This window comes from Scleropages formosus, chromosome 22 (genome assembly GCF_900964775.1).
Source record: "Scleropages formosus chromosome 22, fSclFor1.1, whole genome shotgun sequence".
In the NCBI taxonomy this organism is placed as follows: Eukaryota; Metazoa; Chordata; class Actinopteri; order Osteoglossiformes; family Osteoglossidae; genus Scleropages; species Scleropages formosus.
The window spans coordinates 16,596,419-16,614,584 of NC_041827.1; the positions used below are offsets into that span (position 1 = coordinate 16,596,419).

General features: G+C 44.5%; 3 protein-coding genes across 6 annotated transcripts in view; all 3 read left to right on the forward strand.

Annotated features, from left to right (window-relative positions):
• Window positions 1-640: 640 nt before the first annotated feature.
• On the forward strand, window positions 641-6,872 carry LOC108929843 (protein transport protein Sec61 subunit alpha-like 1). The gene is made up of 12 exons (XM_018744655.2): window positions 641-774; window positions 1,770-1,837; window positions 1,925-1,990; window positions 2,374-2,452; window positions 3,065-3,196; window positions 3,463-3,572; window positions 3,785-3,938; window positions 4,367-4,527; window positions 4,746-4,943; window positions 5,244-5,435; window positions 5,611-5,687; window positions 5,820-6,872. Exons 1-12 carry the CDS (start codon window positions 768-770, stop codon window positions 6,004-6,006), a joined length of 1,431 nt encoding a protein of 476 aa, XP_018600171.1. The 5' UTR covers window positions 641-767; the 3' UTR covers window positions 6,007-6,872.
• A 997-nt stretch (window positions 6,873-7,869) lies between these two features.
• LOC108929793 (mitochondrial intermembrane space import and assembly protein 40) lies at window positions 7,870-10,977 on the forward strand. The gene is made up of 3 exons (XM_018744563.2): window positions 7,870-8,052; window positions 9,389-9,487; window positions 9,702-10,977. Exons 1-3 carry the CDS (start codon window positions 8,031-8,033, stop codon window positions 10,052-10,054), a joined length of 474 nt encoding a protein of 157 aa, XP_018600079.1. The 5' UTR covers window positions 7,870-8,030; the 3' UTR covers window positions 10,055-10,977.
• A 2,398-nt stretch (window positions 10,978-13,375) lies between these two features.
• dnah1 (dynein, axonemal, heavy chain 1) overlaps window positions 13,376-18,166 on the forward strand; it is a 38,121-nt gene continuing 33,330 nt past the window's right edge. The window contains exons 1-5 of one of the 4 annotated variants that reach the window (XM_029247978.1): window positions 13,376-13,394; window positions 14,284-14,507; window positions 15,441-15,513; window positions 16,204-16,378; window positions 16,535-16,691. In XM_029247978.1, coding sequence (XP_029103811.1) covers window positions 14,304-14,507; window positions 15,441-15,513; window positions 16,204-16,378; window positions 16,535-16,691 — 609 coding nt within the window. In that variant the 5' untranslated portion in view covers window positions 13,376-13,394; window positions 14,284-14,303. The other 3 variants (XM_018744582.2, XM_018744583.2, XM_018744581.2) reach the window with 3 other exon arrangements.

Sequence of the window (18,166 nt, forward strand, 5' to 3'; positions counted from 1 at the left end):
ACTTAGATTTCAATTGACCTTTCGTTTACCCGGAAGTACTTTCTAACTGCTGTACGTTTGGAAAATGTTTTTGTTTGTCATGGCCGATTTTTTTTTTTTTTTTTTTTTTTTAACCGTCATTCAGCGTTAAAGTCATACCACAAATTAAAATGTATTATTATCAGAATTAATATGTGTTGTTTTGTTTATAAAAAAGCTGTACGACATTTAACTTCAGAAATGCAAGATTCGAACTCAACTTGGTAAGAAAAAAAATTGGTTTGGTGCCGTCCTGGGTGTGTCCCCTCCCCCTCCGGCCTTACGCCCTGTGTTGCCGGGTTAGGCTCCGGTTCCCGGTGACCCCGTATGGGACAAGCGGTTCTGAAAATGTGTGTGTCTTTTAATTTTTTTACCCGATCATCTTGAATCCTTTATTTCCACTTAACAAGTTTGATTTTTGATATTTTAAACGCATGAGTCCATAGCAGCCAGCTGAATGGACACGTAAGAGAAAGAACTGAAGAACTCACACGAGTGATCTCGAAACAACAGAATGAACAGAAAAACCGACCGACCGACCGAGCGCCTGCTTTTCGGCCTGACCTTAGAACAAGAGACCAATGCGGGGGGCGGGGCTCGCGCGTGCAGGAGCTCAGTGGTGACGTGTCTCTCCGTAGCGCTGATCCGTCTTTCTGAGGTGCGCGGCGGGTTGGTGCCACACGGACAGGACCGATCCACCTCGCAGGGACTGTTAATCGCTCCGGGACCCGGACACACGGCACGGCAACATGGGCAGTGAGTACGGCCGTTCAGCCCCGCACTTTTCCACGGTTACACTGCAGGAGTGCGTCTTTCACACGCTCATGTTTAGACAGGGGAAACGCGCCTGCCGGAGCGTCACCGCAACGCAGCCGCCGGAGCGGAGGCCATCTTCTGTCAGCGTTAATCTTTATTATAAAGTTTATATTGAAACGGGGGCTGAGGAGGAAGGGGCAGAAACAAGAGCTTCGTCTTTTCTCTTTTTAGTCGTGAGGCGAAGCTGTGTGTGTTGAAGGTTTTCCTGCCGGCTGACATGATGATGATATTGTGTTGATTTCGGTGGGTTACGTGACGTGTCTCTCTCTCTGCTGCGGAGCTGTGCGGACCGCGCTGACGATAATTTCAGTGCGTGTCAGTCAGTGTATAATATATCGGTGTGTTTCGGTGGGGAGAGCAGGGTTAGCAGAAGAAAGTACGCGTTGGTTCCGCGACCAGACCGCTGTTCATAAATCAGTGCCGCTCGTTCACTCCCTCAGGCTCCGCACACTTCCATGATCATGATCTCACGGTACCAAACTGACAGAGAGAGGTGTAACACACGTAAATCCCCTCCCCCCGGACAGTCCTTTGCATCATCATGTCAGTCCGAGTAACTGAATCAATGTACCTCGTTTTTTACTTAGAGGGGCTCTTTTGAATTGAATTATCAGTCGGTTTTGATGGAGGTGCCGAGTGATGACGTAGCACTGGCGGCTCTGTAGCGGAGCGCTTGACAGACCGAGTCCTTCCCGGTTCCTCTCCCCGCTGCCTTGTCTGACCGAACCTCTGCCTCTCTCTCGCTCTCTGAGTCTCTCTTACTCTTTCTTTCCTTTCATTTCAATTCATTTCATTTTTACGCACGTCCTTGCAGCCCCTGTGCCACGTGTGCCTCCGAATGTCCCAGTGGCCCAGTGTGAGTCGCATTGGAACCCTGAGATTCGAACTGATCTCCACGGCTCAGTGAAAGAAAAACCCCTTTCTCTGTTTTGCAGTCAAATTTCTGGAAGTCATAAAGCCCTTCTGCGCGGTCCTGCCCGAGATCCAGAAGCCAGAAAGAAAGGTATGTGTTTGTGCTACTTTGCACTGCCCCTCCAACACCTTCTGGCTGGTCTATTGTTGTTTGAACTTCTTCCTCCTCCTCCTTCAGATTCAGTTCCGGGAGAAGGTATTATGGACCGCCATCACCCTGTTCATTTTCCTCGTGTGTTGTCAGGTGAGTGTGCTGTCCGCTCGCACTTTCCTGCGTGCCCAGTCGAACCCTAACCCTCCTCTGTGTGCGAGGAGCTGAAAGCCAGTGCAAAAGTGGTGGAATTTCAGTCAATGACCATAAAAAGATATGGCAAAATAAATGGGGCAGCGGGTGGTGGTGTGGTTCGAGCTGCCGTCGCGGAGGTCCTAGATTCAAATCCACCCTTCTTCCGTAGTACCCTCGATCAAGGTTCTTACCCTGAATGGCTCCAGGAAAAATTACCCTGCTGTCTAAATGGGTAGCTGAACATGTCTAGTTGCTTTAGAGGAAAAGATCCACAAAATGAATGCAATTGAAAATCCAGTACACGTGTCCTGCATTGAATGGCATTCTCTTATTTCCTCTAGATCCCTCTGTTTGGTATCATGTCATCTGATTCTGCAGATCCCTTCTACTGGATGCGAGTCATCTTGGCATCTAACAGAGGTGTGTGCAACACCCAGGGCTTGTTTTGTCTTGAAAGTTCTCTGGCAACTTGCTTCAGCATATTCTTATCCGTCATTTCCTGTTTATTACAGGAACGCTACGTTTCTGCTCATAAAACTGGCCTTTCCCCTATTACATAGCGTGACTCCATCGCTTCTTGTGTTCTTGGTCAGTCTTACTTACTGGCCATTGTTTGCATTTGCTAATAACTTTCCTCAAGGCGTTAGTGGCCATGTGAGAGAAGATTAAATACTGTGCCAGTCAGTGCACAGTAACATTATTTGCATGAAATCATTTAGCAGACACTTTTCTCCAAAGCAAGGCACATCTCAGAGGACAATACAGAGTGCGTTACATCAACAGAAGGATGTACAATGTACAGTAACTAGTGAGCAGTTAAATATATGCTTTGGAGAGTTATGAAATAGTAAATCATTGGAATACACACATCCACTATTTACCTGTATATAAATTTAGGATGATATCTGTAATGGTTGAGCACTGTCATTCCTCAGCTTTTGACAACCAAGTAAACTTGTGTCGTGGTGCTAGTATTTTCTCCACTTATTTGTAAGCATCTTTTCTGCCCGTGCTATTGATCTTCCTCCTTAGGTACCTTGATGGAGCTGGGTATCTCCCCCATTGTCACCTCCGGACTCATCATGCAGCTGCTGGCTGGAGCCAAGATCATTGAAGTGGGGGACACTCCCAAGGATAGGGCACTCTTCAATGGGGCACAGAAATGTAAGCCAGTCCAGTGGTTTACACCTTAGCTGCAGATGAAGTTATTCACAGCTAATAAACCTGTCTGAAACACATGGACCACAGTTGATAAACCTGTGTCAGCACAGTAATGCAACTAAAGCTTATTTAACATGATTTTTAAGGTAATAAGTTCATCGTAGTGCCGTTTGCTTGAATACGTCCCTATGGTGCTTGTTGATATTTGCTGCTTGCTTTAATTATAAGCCCTGCGATCCATAACCCCAGTTTCACTCTGCATGTGGCAGTGTTTGGTATGATCATCACCATTGGCCAGGCCATCGTGTACGTCATGACTGGAATGTATGGAGACCCTTCTGAAATGGGGGCTGGGATCTGCTTGCTCATTATCATTCAGGTGAGCTCCTTCACTTACTGGAGTAAGTTCAGTCTATCCCAGTTACTCAGCTCTGGTGTTAATTTCTTCAGTTTGTGGAAATCGGTACATTACGTGAGTAGGCTCTGTTTTAGAAAGTGAAGCACTGTTGTAAACGTGTGGATAAAATTGCCATTCATACAGTTTTTTCCTTTGTGTGTATTTTCATTGGGACCCATCCTGTGCCTCCCCAGCTGTTTGTAGCAGGACTGATTGTTCTGTTGCTGGACGAACTGCTCCAGAAGGGTTATGGCCTTGGCTCTGGAATTTCACTCTTCATTGCCACCAACATCTGCGAGACCATTGTCTGGAAGGCATTCAGTCCTACCACTGTCAACACTGGAAGAGGTAGGTGCCACAAAAACATCTTAGTTTAACACCTCGAATAAGTACAAGTTTGTTATATTATCCCATAGTTCTAACTACAGTGATCTTATTGTACATTAGCAACTTCTTAAAGTTTCTCTATAAAGTATAGAGAAGCAAAATTAAATGTCCAATACCAGATTATACCTAATAATGTTACCCCTTTAAAAAGAACACTGGCTATTGTGTTAAAGGTATCCCCCATAAGCCAGTTTTTTTTTTTTTTTTTTTTTTTTTTGTCTCCCCCCATTGTTTTAGTTTTATGAAATACTAAATTACTATATATATTTTAAATGTGCAGTTGAATGGGTCACTTTGTTTTGAAAATTCACAGCCATCATTTATTGAAATGGCTGGTTGAGTTCAGGTGAGATTTGGAGACAGAACTTGATCGGGATTTGTGTTTTCAGGAACCGAGTTTGAGGGAGCCATTATTGCTCTCTTCCACTTGTTGGCCACCCGCACAGACAAAGTGCGGGCATTGAGAGAAGCCTTTTACCGACAGAACTTGCCCAACCTTATGAATCTCATTGCCACAGTCTTTGTCTTTGCTGTTGTAATATACTTTCAGGTAAGTGCATCTCCATGTAGTTCTTCATATTCTACATGGCTTGTTTATTATTTTGTACTGTTACTACTTGGTCTATTTCCAGCTGTTGCAGTCCTAACTGAATCAATAAAATGTTGTTTGCCAGGATAACCCCCCCAGACTCAAAGCACAGTTTTGCATCTACATACATTTATATATACAGAGGTGCAGTCTAATTTTGCTTCTCTCGCACTTTACAGGGCTTTAGAGTGGACCTGCCCATCAAGTCGGCCCGCTACCGTGGCCAGTACAACACCTATCCCATCAAGCTCTTCTACACTTCCAACATTCCTATCATCCTGCAGTCAGCTCTTGTGTCCAATCTGTATGTCATCTCACAGATGCTCTCAACACGATTCAGTGGGAATTTCCTCGTTAATTTGCTGGGAACCTGGTCTGTAAGTACCACAGTTTTCTTGTGAAAGATTTCATGCAAAAAAAAGCTAGATTGTGTCAGTTCTACAGTTGTAAAACAGACCTCCAGTGCCCCAAGCAAAGGGATGAAAGTTGATAGAAAAACAAGCATTTTAGAAAACTACAGTTGTACTTGAGCATGATTTCCAGAAATCCTTCTTTTACAAATATCCCCAGCTAGAAATTCCCTTAAACTGTTGTAGTTTTTTTTTTTTTTTTTTTTTTTTTTTTTTTCTTTTCCCTTAATGAAAAATTAAAGAAGTGTTACTCGCTCCTCTGTATAGGATACTTCTGCTGGTGGACCAGCTCGTGCCTACCCAGTTGGTGGTCTGTGTTACTACCTCTCTCCTCCGGAGTCATTCGGTTCAGTCTTGGATGACCCGGTCCACGCGGTCATCTACATCGTCTTCATGCTTGGCTCCTGTGCCTTCTTCTCCAAGACCTGGATTGAGGTGTCCGGGTCATCTGCAAAAGATGTGAGTTGCTGGATGCTGTACGTGTTTTTGGCAGGCTGTGTGTTTCAGCTGATTATGTAGCTACTGGATGCCTTCATTAATATATAGGAATAATGTACCTTGATTCTTGGAAGGACTGTGGTGTTTACTTTCAAACATAAGCTAGAGAGCACAAGGTGTCTGATACTTTCAACAGGTGGCTAAGCAACTGAAGGAGCAGCAGATGGTTATGCGGGGACACAGAGAAACCTCGATGGTGCATGAGCTCAACAGGTAAAAGATGTTACCTTAACACATGATATGAGCTACCTGTCTCTGACTGGCTGACTGTACAGGTCACTTTAATTCGATGAGCAGTCTTGCATTACAGCTACATTTGCAATCGTGTCCCTCTGTTTTCTGCAGGTACATCCCCACGGCCGCTGCTTTTGGTGGGCTCTGCATCGGTGGTTTGTCTGTAATGGCTGACTTCCTAGGCGCCATTGGCTCCGGCACAGGAATCCTGCTGGCCGTGACAATCATCTATCAGTACTTTGAGATCTTTGTAAAGGAGCAGAGTGAAGTGGGCAGCATGGGAGCTCTGCTCTTCTAAACTGACGCGCAACAGACAGACACTGCCATCCTTGTATTATTTTTAAATTTCTTTTTAAGGCTTTATTGTATGTGCAGGGTCAGTGTTGTTCTGACTATTTGGAAGCCTGCATGCAGAGTTCTCACATTTGAACTGGATTTCACTGGGGCTGGATATGTCTGCTGGATAGGAAAATCCCTCCTTTTCTTGTTTAGTAGCTCAACCAACTTTATCGATCACAAAGTTGACCTGGTACACCAGGCCAATCTCCCCGTGATCAGAGAAAATGGCTAAAAGCACAGCTGTTGTTTTGTCACTCTGTCTTCCCACTGACTTTGGGTTTCACCTGGATAGTATCCTCGGGTGACGACACATGGATTCTTTGAAACATTGCTAATCTATTCACATCAATACTGAATCAAGCATCCATTCATCCATAGTTTCGTGTTTCTGGCAGTTGGTTCTTTTTCTCTGCATATGTCCAGTTGATGGGGACTTCTCCCAGGTGTGCTTTCTGTGAACTCCGAGAATCCCAGATATGCTGATTTCTGAACATTTCAGGCATAGGCAGAATTGGGGTCGGCACAGATTTGAAGCTTTTTCACTTGGAATGTGAACAACTAGTCAGGATTGTGTCCTTCTCTATGAACTATATGCCCATGACTCAGTGAGTCTAACTTTTTAAATCTGTTTTTCAAAGGTACAGTCAACATTTTGTGGACCAGGTAAAGGGGAGTGTTTGTCTGTGTGTGTCAGGGCTACATTTAACGCCATCCGGAATGGGTTGTGTGCATGTTGCACACTGGAACTGAGGAGGATCTGAGTAGATGGTTATGTTCTGCTTTCTGTATTAAATATGACTGTATTAAAGTCTTTTTTGAATATTGTGGATTTTGCATCATTGTATATATGGCATTTGTGCATATTCCACTGTGTGACTCTAAAGCTCACTTTTAATGTGTGAAGAAAATTCTGAATAAATACATTTTTTAAATTGACTGTCATTCTAAAGGGAATTGGGGGTGATGGACAGGTAAATGTCCGTACCCGCTTTCAAAACACTTCGGTACTACTACCTGAGTAGTCCTTGCTGTCTTTTTCTTTTTTTGTACCGACTGGACAGCGAACCACTTGAGTCAGTCCATCAAGTGAATCTATGGTAATGTGGAGCTGGACTTTTCTCACTACTTGTGTAAGAGAGAGACTGACTCAGTTCTGTAAATATTACTGAAGAGGGCAGTTACAGTGGAGCTGTAAAGACCCAACCTTTCAAAAGATGGGACAAGACTATTGTGCACATCTAAAACCACTGTAAGCCACTTCGTGATCCGCTGCAACGTTTGCTTGTTCCTGGAAGTCCATGATTTGTGGAATAAGGACAGTGAAAATATACTCTACCTCATCCGTCCAGTCAGGACAGAGATAAAATGACAATTTTCTAGATCTTTTGGAAAGTGGACAGGATTGCTGACATCACTCACTATGTGACAGTTACTTAAAAAGGTGGGAAAAATGGGGATGTTGAGGGAATGAGAGGCCTTCACGAGAAACGAGGTGAATTTGTAGCACAACCCCGGAAGAGCGATCCTCCCGTTACATAATAAGCAGTTTAAGGTCAAGTCCTCCCCGCCTTTGGCCACGCAGCATTTACTATTATTAACTTGGAGCACTATGTTCTGTTTGCTTTTCATACGCTCACCGCTATAAACTCGCCCAAGTACATGCGCAAATATTTGCAAGTGAAAATCACGTTTCATGAACAGACCTCAAGCGCATCTATATAGAAAATTGACGCAAGTAAACCGGCATTGGAATAGACAGCCCTAAGGCACGCCGGGTCTTTACGACGCAGTGACGTCACTGACAGTTTTCCGAACGTGTCTCCGGAGTTGGAAGGTAAGAGGGCGGAGGTCACGGCGTGTCAGAGGGGCGATCCTGGTTTCGTTGTGAAAGATTCGCCGTGACGGCCGCGAACGAAGTGATCCAAAATACAGTGGGGCGCCGGAGGGACTTATTCGAACAGCGACACACGCGCACCGGCAGACATGTCCTACTGCAGGCAGGAAGGTACGTTGAGGCGGCTCCTCACCGACACCGCCGGTTCATTCATTGCGGCGCGGCAGTGTGACATTGAGCCTGGTCCGTTTCGAGCGGCGACGTGTTTGCGCTGCCGCTGCGTTAGTCGGACCGCTGCCTGACTCGTTAAAGAGCTGCGAATGTTTGATAGGAGTACTGCAGAATGGCAGATAATCGATGGAGTCCGAGGCGGCGCGGAGGAGCAGACACACGTCTCGATAGCCGGTTTTAGCTCGCTGCTGCTGCTAAAATAAAGCTCTAGTTTCCCACCACGCTGCGGCGGGATCGATCGGCTTGGCGGGGCCGTTTGTGACAGTAATTACAGACAATTTTTAACAAGTTCGCGAAAATGTTCAGTGTTCTGCAGCGTTAGTCTCTAGTAAGTTAGAGGACACGCAGGTGATGTAGCGGTTAGGTCTGTTCCCTTTGCCCGAAAGTTGGTGGTTCGAATCCCAGTCCCGCTTTTCGGAGGCTGGAGTGGGACGCCGCCGGTGCCTCCTCCCCGATACCTCCCAGAAATACCGGCCTTCTTCATAACTGGGTGGGTGACTCGTTGTACCATTCTGATCATTAATGTTATGAATCGCCCTGGACAGAGCGGCTTCCGATACGGAGGTGGATGGATAATAAGTCTTTACACTGTTAACAAAGTTAACAGTTCTTTAAAAAAATCTTAACTGTTGGTCGCTTACATGATGATCGTGAGGGAAACACAACGATCCGGTATGAACAGAGTGTCCATTGCGGTGTTTTTCCTCTTAATTATATTAGTGCCACACCGTAGGTCTACGTGTATAAACTTGATATTCAGTTCTTCGACTGTTCTCGAAGAGCGCGCGGTTCAATGGGACTTTTAAGTGCCGTTTTCAAAATTGCCGCCCAGTCAGTGAGTTTCTGGAAAGACGGTGCTGTCATTGTGGGTGTGTGTGTGTGCGCTGCACGTTCACGTTGTGCGAAAGAACATTACTGTATCTAATGGTGTGAGACGAAATGGGAAAATCATGTCTTCGGTCATGTCATTTCGGCCGTGTTGTACAGGGACCTGTGAGCGCTGAGAAGAGTTACAATGTAGCGTCGCGCAGCCTTTGATGAATGATTGGTCGCAGCTCCTTCTTACCACTAGAGGGCGCCCCTGCTTCAAATAAATTGAGTTGATGAATTCTGGTGGCGCCAGTTGTCTTATTTATTAGACGTGTCCTGTTATTAGTTTCCTAGAGCTTAAAGTAGTGTGTGAGTCTATTGTGCGCAGTAAATGGACCAAAGATTTTATGTTAATGTTTTGGTTGACTGGAAGATACCAAGTTGTTCTGTCTCTTTCCCCTGACAGGTAAGGATCGTGTAATTTTTGTGACCAAAGAAGACCATGAAGCACCTAGCAATGCTGAGCTGATTGCAGACGACCCCAACGACCCTTACGAGGACCACGGTGAGAACGGTGGTGGAGGGGCGGGTGCTTTGGAGGAGCCCATAGCGGAGTTATTTTTCATGGTGGTGCATGTTTGATAGAGTGGGAAGGAACAGGAGCAAGAGCCCTAGCAGCAGTACGTTTAAAGAAAAAAAAAAAAGAAATCCAAATGTGCGTTGATAATTTGACAGGATTTTGCTGCAAGTGAGTGAATGATGCAAAATGCGCTTTTCAGGCCTCATCCTGCCGAGCGGAGAGATCAACTGGAACTGCCCCTGCCTGGGGGGGATGGCCAGCGGTCCCTGCGGAGAGCAGTTCAAGTCGGCCTTCTCCTGCTTCCACTACAGCACCGAGGAGGTCAAGGGCTCAGACTGCGTAGACAAATTCCGCAGCATGCAGGAGTGTATGCAGAGGTACCCTGAGCTGTACCCCCAAGAGGATGAGAGCGCCCCACAGGGGGGTGATGAGACACCCAGCACTGACCCCCTGGCCCATATACAGGACTCTGACCAGGGTTCTGCTTCAGCGCCTGAAGCCGTGCTTGCCTCAGAGGACATGTCCTCCACGGACCACTCAGCTACGAGCTAATACCAAAAAACCCTGTTTGTCTCGACACCTTTCTACTGCAATCACAGAAGGGGAGACGTCCGTCTCGCAGTGTGAATAGATGCATCTGTGTGTTGACTGTTGACCCCAGACATGTCTGAACGGCTTTTCTGTGCTCTCGGGTCTGAGCTGAGAGTGTAGCAAAGAGCCCAAAGGTCCAGGACATCTATTCCCCCTCCCACCTCACTCGCTCTTTCTTGTGGGACATTTCCATCATTGTCTTAGTCAGAAATAAAAGGTGTTTCTAAATGACAGCGCATTCTGAAGTTACTCTGCATTCTGAGCTCCTCAGTAAGAGTCTACACTGGAGCTCCGAGTGAAGAACTATTCAGATGGACATAGTGCTTGTCCCAATAAAGTCATTTAATAACTTAGTGCTTTTCCCAAACAACTGGACCTCAGATGCTCAGCCATCATTGATAAAACACTGTTACCCTTAGGTTCTATCTCAAACCCCTTCAGTTTTTGTCATGGTTTGTCCAGGAACGTGTCTGTCACGAGTTTCCAGTGGAATTAGAACAAGATTCTCGATGCTGTTCTCACTGCCAACTGTAAGTGCGTAGATCTGTCACGTTTACTTTTTAATTCCATGTTTGTGTTTAAATTTGACAACTCGGAGTAGGGTATACAATATTGATAGGCAGACAGAAAAAATATTGAGTCTTAACGATGTTTCTGCAGATGTGGTTGCACTCAATATCTATGCAAACCTTTCCTGGTAAGAGAGCAATTGAACAAATAATTGAACCTTTTGGCAGCGGGCAGGTTTATCGGCTTGCTCCGAGTTTTCAGTGCCTCACGTGTCAGAAAACCTGGGAATAATTAGCATGGTCAGAGTCCTGAGTTCTTTGTGTGTCTTTTCAAATATTTGTATTTATAACAGCCTTAATGTACCATTCAAATTCAGCCACTTAATATGGATTAAAACATCAAGTTTATTGGTGTGTTATAAGCATTGCAATTTTGATAAAATTCTAACAGTAAGGCTTCACTTTGTCATTTAATTTTCATGTTTTTCCATACATGGATGCCGATGAAATGAAGGGAGCGGAAGGTTTTTCCAGCAACTGATTGCATGCCAATCTTATATGGCACAAAATAATTTCTGATCACAAGTCTCTTAATTCCTGTTGCCTGTATAAGTGATCCTAGAATCTACCATGATCAATTCCCACAGCTGACAGAGGGGAACTGGTGGGCAGCAGACCACCTGTTTTTATATCAAGAGGAAAATCATTTCAGTTCAGTGCTTCATAACTGATGATCAAACATTTGCATAGTAACTTTCACTCTGGACAGGTATGTTTTTGTAATGGTGGGAGGTCCTGCAGTAAGATCCAAAGGTTCCCATCCCACATAATGCTATAGTTCCCTTGAGTAAGGTTTTTACCCTGAGTTGCTCCAGTTTACACACACGTTGGCTGAGGCCACTTGTCCCGAGCGGGGTCGGGGTGAGCCGGAGCAAGCCGGAGCCCAACCTGGCGACAAAGGGCGCAAGGCTGGAGGGGGAGGGGATGCACCCAGGACAGGATGCCAGTTCATGGCAAGGGACCCCAAGCGGGACTCGAACCCCAGACCCCCCAGAGAGCAGGACCCAGCCAAGCCCACAGCACCATCACAACCCCCCAGTTTATATAGTTTTAAAAAAAAAAAAAAAAATTGGGCTGCACCTGTTTTACTATTATTTGAAACAAATCTGTTTTGCCATGGAAAGGTAGACTAAGGAACATTTTACACCACTCCCATTATTTAGGGGAGTTTTCCCCTTCATGTGCCATCTGTTTGCAATACATACAGCTCGTGTAAAGCAATGCTGACTTGACACATGAGACAGGCACAAGTGCGGGATGCAAAACAGATAAAGATTGAGATACAATGTTAGGCCCAAAAACAAAGACCTGCATGGAAAAATTGAGTTCGATTTTTTCTAGTATTGTGCTCCATGCAGGATTTGCGATGTGGATATGAAGAGTGGCACAAAGACAAATGATTTAAGTAACAGTAATGAGACACGGAAACGATCTGCACATGAATTTAAAACTAAACCACTGGGTCTGGGAGGAGAGAAAAACAAACACTCCTGTGAAGACAGTAAATGGAGAAACTTTGGCTACTTGTTGCAGTGCAGGTACACAGCCACGCAACAGTACGTTCATCATACACAGGACAAAATGTTATATCTCATGCATACATTACAATGGCTGTACACAAGGGTACAATCCAACTGACTTCACTGTGAAGCCACAGAGCAAAAACATCTGGCATTGCCATCGTACATCTCCTTGACTTCCCCAACCACCACATCAACCACGGGGTACCAACATGGGTATTTCACTGAGGTTGTCAAGTGGGCACCTCCCTTTGGTGTTCTCCAGAATTAGCCTTCAACACCTCAAGAAGGATCAACAGTGTAGTCTTGCGTCCTGGATCTACCCCCTCCACCCTCAACAAATGGAGCAATTAAACTCCATACACACCATCAAATGCTGTAAATGCCCAAACTCCACAAACTTAACCCAATTAACAAAGCCACGCCTCCTTACATACCAACAGCTGCCTCCCATTACTAGCCACCTGGCACTAATTTTAACGACACTACACACCTCCCTCCAACCCACAACCCCAACTACCCCGCTCTCTTCTCAACCATAACCTGACTTACATTCTCAGCAGCCTCAGGTGAAGAAATGTCGATGGCACATGGAAGTAAGAATGAGTGTGTGGGGTGTCCAGTTGCTATGCTACTCAGGTTGTGATGCGGTGACACTGACGATCAGTGATGGAGCATGAATCGCCCTAGTCTGTACACGTGTAAATGCTGTAAGTAGTACAGTAAACCTCACATGGAAAATCCCTTTGCAAAAAGGCTAACAGAACAAATGTGTCAATGGGTGGGCATACATTTTTCGAACATTTATTAAGCCAAATAAAATGATTAAAAAGGGGCAGTAGTTTGAAATCAAAGGACTTCCACATAAAACAGGAAAAATTGGATTTCTTGATTTTAACAACCTTATTCTCCATCAAACACACACAATCCAACTCAAATATACTCATAAGTCTTTCTACGACACCTGTACAAGCAAAGACCTCTCGATGAACACAACATAAGCAATAATGACATGATGAACTTTTACTTTTTGTTATGAACTTTCAACACAAGCGCGTCTCGATCCCCGTATGCAACGACCCGCGTTACTATTTTTGGGAGGGAAGCTTGTTAAATATGAATAGTTGCATTGTGGGAAAATGTGAACTGAGGGTGTGCAACCACTGGGGGCACTTCTGGAGGAAATGATGGGGTCACCGTGTTCCAGATAGGGTAGGTTGGTTGGAGGTGCAAGCTGTGGAGGAAAGGGGATGCTTGAGCAGAGAGCATCAATTAAAATAAATCGTTTAAGATAAACGCTGTCTCTGCGCCCCCGGCCCATCTGAACCCTGGGCGCCCCGCGCCACGTGAGATGTGCGTCTTTCTGGGCTAAAACATCCAATGAACGCATCGTGTCCCTTTCTCTACACCAATAATTAATATTCTTGTACACACTATTATTAATAACATGAGTGTGGAGAGTGACGTTCTCGAGGTGAGGTGGGGGGGGATTTGCGTTGCCGTGGCAACCGTCGCCGCGTCGCGTCTTCCCGCACTGGGAGACACAGATTACACAAACAAACGGCACGTCCCTCTTCTACCGTTGGAGGCCCAGTATTATTGAAAGGTGCGTTTTTTTTCGCTCTTAAACACGCGCGAGAGAAGTAAAAGCGCTTTCGGCAGAGGCTCTTTCGCTTCCCAATGCTCATGTATACAAACTTATTTTAGTAACGTGGTAAAAAGTGTGGTTTTCGATTTACTACACACCGAATTCAAAGAACAGTTTGAGTAAATTCGGTTGTGTGTCACTTTAATGCCAGGACAGCACTTGGGTTTATTTTACTAGTATAGCGGGTTTACCTGTAGAGAACAGTTTACCTGGTCCATCGTAAAATTTAAACATGTCTGTTGTTCTAAAATAGCCTCCAAACAAAGTAATGTTGTCTGAAGGAAGCGCCAGGTGTTTTACAGAATTGTTATGCGTATTTCAAGATTCGATGTAAGTTAATGTTATTGATCAGTGTAAAAGAGCTGAGTTTGTTTTGTAAAGGTGAGCAATGAAAGAGGAGAACTCTGTGTTTAAGGAGATCTCTTTGCATAAGGTCTCATTGTGTTATGGCAGCTCTGCATGTTTTTGTGAGGATGGATGGGAGCCAGACGCACCAGGATCAGCGTCATGGTTTGGGAGTGTTTCACCGATATTCACCGAGCAAGAGCTCCGACCACAGGCTCTCACAGCCCCTGAGCCCGAGGACCAGGCTTCCGCCCATCAAGAAGATCCCTGTCATTGAGCAGAAATGCCACTACTCTGAACTCATCTCCACGGTACCTGGTCCTCGAGGGCAGGTAAAACACCCTGAGTCCTGCAAAATGTGTGCTTGGTGAGAATAGAAAATGTGCTCAATGATTCCACATGGGCTTGGGAAATAACGTTAATGGGTCGGTCAAGACACAAAGGAAGGAAGATCAATGTTCACTTTCTGCAGAAATTTAGAAATTGGCATCACCTGCTTAATGACACTGGAACACGTATTAACACTAGAGAAAAGTGGAAGAATGATCAGTGTCCGTGTATTTAACATGCAGTGTCAATACAGCCCGAGACGAAAGGACGATCAGGGTCCATAAGGTAGGAACAAAGTAATCAGTGGTGTTTGTTGGCATGGTCCATGGTCATGAGTAAAGTTCTGTTTTTGCAATCAGTCAATTATTTTCATCGCAGAAAGAGTTCAGATCTTAAAATCTGAAATGGACTACAAAGTTTTAACAAAGCCAGACACCGATAACATGAAGGAAGAGGATTAAGTTACGAGTTACATCATGATAGTCTGACATCCATTTCTTGAGCTTTGCCATAAAATTTTTACATGAACATGACTCACTGAGTCTTAAAAAATTAAAATTCATTTTTCTTATAATTAACATTTATGGACATTGATCGTTCTTCCCTCTGCATCTTGAGGTCTGCTGTATCATTCACACGTCTACACAGTGTGATAGAGGGACAGCTCTCTCTCCAGGCCTGTTCACTACGTTGTTTTGCAGATTATATTTTAAAAAATCCTTTCACATGACAAACCTTTCATGATTCATCCATTCTGTTCCCACTGCTTCCTTTGTAAGGTGACAACACATCAGTGTGCGTGTGACCATTATATCCTTCATGTACAGCTTTGATGTGTTGTCCAAAATGATTTTGTTGTTTACATTTTATTGTTTGCTTGCTTTAAGATGCTGAGCTTCATCTTGCTCATTATTGTTCTCTCTTTTGGACTGTAGGCATACTTACAGGGTCCCAAGACGGAGCAGAGTTTGCTGTGCCAAGCGGGCTATGTGCCAAACACCCCAAAAGGTCCAATATTAAAGCAGAATAACCCAAAGTTTCATCATTGTGCCTTTATGTCATCTATACATCGACTAAGTTGTCACTTCTCCTGAAGTAAAAAATTTGTAGAAATTGAAAATGCAGAAACTGTTGTCTGGAATAGATTCCAGTTTATTAAATACACTATTTTTTAATGTCTTATGTGAAAATATATATTTTTAGAGCAACATAGAGAGAAACAAGGCACAGAGACACTGCAGACACATCCACATGCCTAATAAGGGCATAAAGTTACAATAGTACACAGGTATGATCATGCAGTACTATCTATGAAGTTCCAAAGGGTGTCCAGTAATTCCAAAATTCGTCTGAATTATCATGCATATCAAACATTAACTAGCAAGTGAAACATTTCAGTACTCCACATATTTACAGAGGGAAGTTCAGGTGTAGAGCATTTCCTTGCCAAGGGATTGAATAATGATCCTTGATTACATAACTTCATCAAAAAAAGAAAAATGTTTGTGGTTTAACAAGAAAATAGAGGGGAACAAATCAGACTTTTCGTTAAACATTCTTGGATGGTTGAATGAACATTTTATTATAGCATTAAAATATAAAAGCTAACAGCAGATATTCTTCAGTTCAATGCAGAATGTTTTTGAAAAATAAACTGAAATATGAGAGGGAAAAGAATGCCTGTTTCTGTGTATGCAGCATCAACCTTCCAGACCCCCAAGGATCTCCAGAAGCTCTTGGAGAAGGACATTCATGGACCGTCCACACAGCTGCTGCTGGAGACGGACTTCCCCGGCAAGGGCTACACTGCCAAAGTGCAGGTGCCTTTCCGCTGCCTGCCTGGACAATGTCCTCGCAAGATTGAAATCGAAAGGTAAGAGGACACTGAACGAGCTTCATCTTCTTCAATTTCAACTTAATCATTAAACCACACTTTTTGTTCAACCGTGGAACTTAAGAAAAAGCTAGACAGTGGTCTTCAAAGACAGTGGAGCAGCACTGCTGCATAACAGCTCTGTTATTTTGGCAGACGTCGACGGAAGTTCTTGGACCTGGACATCGCAGAGCTGCTGACAGACCATGACATCGACTCCAATCAGCTGTTGACCCGCATTCAAGGCTGCAAGGACCCCCTCATTAGTCTGCGCAACCCATCTCCACCTATTTCTAACTATCTACCTCTTGAGGTGGGCCCTTGTCACTTATGTCTAAGCCCTTTTTGTCTGTTATGGAATGAACTTCTGTTTACCCACAGTTGTACTTCACCTTGGAGAGAAGCCTCTCCCAAAGGCATAAATGTAAACATAAAGCAAATTCGGTTTGATACTGACTGCCACCGAAGAGTCAATAGAAATTTATAGGACCACAAAGGCCAATCAGACAGCAAATTACACTGAGTATTTTAAGACAACTGAGATCTGTGCCATGCAGCTCTGTTGCCAAGAGTAACAACAATTCAACTTCTAAGAACTGACCTCCCCAACATTCCTCAGAACAGTCCTTCTCTTCTGTATTACTTTACCCTTTCTTTCTTTGTGCTCCAGCCAGACTGAAAATTTCCACCTCCGCCCACGTGGTGTTCCCACGCATAAGAGGTTAAAAATTGAAAGGACAAAGGTTTTCAGTTCTGGTTCCAACATGGTAGAACAACCTCCCTCTGTCACTCTGAACGACCGAACTCTCTCAAAATTCAAGAAGGGTTTCAAAACTCAACTCTTCCAGACTCACTTTTCCCCTATCATCCTATGTGCTCCATAAACGTGTCTTCTTCTTTGATCCTCTTCGCTCCAGTCGGAGCACAGGGCCTTCACTGCACGTCTCCATCAGTCTCTGTCCTGGGTTGCCTGCTTTGCCTCTCCCTAGGACATCTTAGATCTTCTGTAACCTTGTCTGTAGGGTTCGTCTCCATGTGAGGAGTGGCCTTCCTCTTCTCCATTTACCCCGTGGGTTCCAATCCAAGGCTTGCCGATAAACGTATACTGTTTTAAAAAACCTGTATACAGCTGCTGGTGGAATGTATACTAGTTTATATGGCGGTATGTGAGGAACCGACTGTACTGTAGAATCATGCACTTCCACCCAAATCTACTGTTTTTGTTATGCATTTTTTGTTTTGTGCTCGGGGATATACGTATGTCGTTTTGAAGAAAAGCATCTGCTAAAAGAACAACTGTAAATCTGAATGAGTGACCTCTACTCCTATTATGAATTCAATGTCCAGTAGGCAGGATTCAAGTGAGACTTGCTTAGGGTTAGGTGGAAGTGAAACTATTCTTCATCACACTGAAAGAATACACACACACACATTGCCTGAAACCGCTTGTCCCGAGTGGGGTCGCGGCGAGCCGGAGCCTAACCTGGCATCACAGGGTACAAGGCTGGAAGGGGAGGGGACACACCCAGGACGCCAGTCCTCCTCAAGGCACCCCAAGCAGGACTCGAACCTCAGACCCACCAAAGAGTAGGCACAGGCCAAACCTGCTGCATCACCGCATCCCCTATTGAAAAAATAAAACAAAATAAATAAAACGGCCTTTTGAAAGCTCAGACGAAGTCGTCTCATTGTTTGGAAAGAGGTGTAAAATATTAACAATGAAAAGAATGGAATGGAATTTTTATTCATAGAATGCATGACCATATTATTTTATTTAGCTTTCATCCC